The 1882-nt window shown below is 57.1% G+C and overlaps 1 protein-coding gene across 1 annotated transcript; it reads left to right on the top strand.

Moving 5' to 3' along the window:
- Nucleotides 1–1848, top strand: GGTG_14360 (hypothetical protein). The gene is made up of 2 exons (XM_009232287.1): nucleotides 1–44; nucleotides 98–1848. The coding sequence occupies exon 2, from the start codon at nucleotides 556–558 to the stop codon at nucleotides 1798–1800; it is 1245 nt and encodes a 414-aa protein (XP_009230551.1). The 5' UTR covers nucleotides 1–44; nucleotides 98–555; the 3' UTR covers nucleotides 1801–1848.
- Nucleotides 1849–1882: the final 34 nt, after the last annotated feature.

Raw genomic sequence — 1882 nt, 5'->3', positions numbered from 1 at the left:
GGTGCCGCGCACTCCTGACGCGTTGGGTCAACTTGACCAAGAAGGCAGGGAAGACCGCCCGGCTTCGCTTTAGTATGCCCTTCTAACCATGACGCAGATTTCCAAACCATTGTCATCGCCCTCCTCTCGGCGCTACAGATCCTTCCCGCCTCTCGTTTGCTTCGCTCCGGCGGCACAGGCAAAAATGTCCTCGCTGACATTGCAAGACTCAACTTGGTCGTTGCTTCCGACGACTTCGACCTCGACCGTATCAAGCCCCTGCTGCGTGCGGCCCTCGCCGGTGATCCAAACGATGCCCTGATCTGGGATCAAGTCTACCGCGCCGTCGCCGAGTCCACCCCGCCTCCCCGCCTAGTGCCATCTTCCTTCCAGCAAACCCCATGGCTACACAACACGGGCAGTTTTGCCAACTCCTCGGAATACCGCCAAGATGTGGACAGGGTCCTTAGGTTGGAGCTTGGTCCTCTCTATGTTGGGCTTCCTGGCTTCCGCGAAGTCTTTTTTGGGCGCGTGGCAGGTTTACATGCAGCGTCCAAGGCCGTTTTGGAGAAGTGCATGGAAGGCAGCAATCCACTTTTCGGCGGCGAAGGGTGGAGCGGATGGCCAGCAGGGGCACAAGAGAAGGAAGTGCTAAACTGGCTCGACAACATAATCCTAAAGCTGGACGCATTTGCGGAAAACTACAGGCCGACCCCAACACGTCGACGAAGACCACTGGCACAGCCTAATACGCCGATCCAGGGTTTAACGGGAGAGCGGAAGCTGGACGTCGGCTTGGTGGACGACCCCGAGGCCGGAAAAGATTCGAAATGCCGCTGGTCGCAGATTTTCGTGCCTGGAGAGCTAAAGAGCAACCGCTCTGCAGACATAGCCTTAAAGGCGTGGCTTGATGTGGGGAGGTATGCAAGAGAAGTGTTCGCGGCGCAAGATACCCGCCGCTTCGTTTTGGGATTTATTCTTTGCGGGCCTTTTATGAGGTTGTGGGAGTTTGACCGGCTGGGCGGAATTGCGTCCGACAAGTTCGACATTAACGAAGATGGGCTGCAGTTTGTATCTACGATTTTCGGGTTTCTGTGGATGAGCGAGGAGGAGCTCGGCTTCGACCCCACAGTCGTCAAGGCAGAGGGCCAGCGGTTTATTGTGATCGAGCGGGACGGCCGGACAGAGCGTTTCGTTATCGACGAGCTGATGGCGCGTGCACCTTGCATCGCCGGCCGCGCGACCACTTGCTGGAAAGCATATCGGGAAGGAGACCCACAGACACAATTCGTAATTAAGGATTCGTGGCAGTATACGGAGCGCGACGAAGAAGGGGACCTGCTCCAAGAAGCAACTGATAAGAGCGTGGTTAACGTGGCCCGGTACTACCACCACGAGACGGTTCAAATACACGGCACAGATGACGATATTCGAAGCAACGTTCGCCGAGGACTGGCTATCACAACAGCTACCAACTACAGGCCGGAGCGCTCGATGCCGCCGCCGAGTGCAATCGCGTCTGGGCCTTCGCAGAGAGGCCGCAGCAGCAGCAGCACTGCTGGCAAGAAGCGATCATCCAGCCAGATTGGCGCCGCCCTCCCCCCAGCAAGCGATCTTGTTCGGCATCCCCAACGAAGGCTAGCGGCGACGCACTATCGAACCGGATGCACCGACGTGTCATCCTTCGTGACTATGGAAAGCCCATCTACAAGGCAAGCTCTCGGTCGGCTCTCCTTGCCGCGCTGGAGGGTTGCATCCAGGGACACGAGTCCTTGCTCAAGGCTGGCTTCCTTCATCGGGACATTTCGGTCAACAATCTGATAATTAACGAGGATGACAACGAAGATGACAACGATCACTCCTGGTCTTCTTTCTTGATCGACCTCGACCTCGCCGTCAGAAA

Source organism: Gaeumannomyces tritici, assembly GCF_000145635.1.
Source record: "Gaeumannomyces tritici R3-111a-1 unplaced genomic scaffold supercont2.300, whole genome shotgun sequence".
NCBI lineage: Eukaryota > Fungi > Ascomycota > Sordariomycetes > Magnaporthales > Magnaporthaceae > Gaeumannomyces > Gaeumannomyces tritici.
Note: the sequence above shows the minus strand (reverse complement) of the source record. Positions and strands in the feature narration are given on the sequence as shown.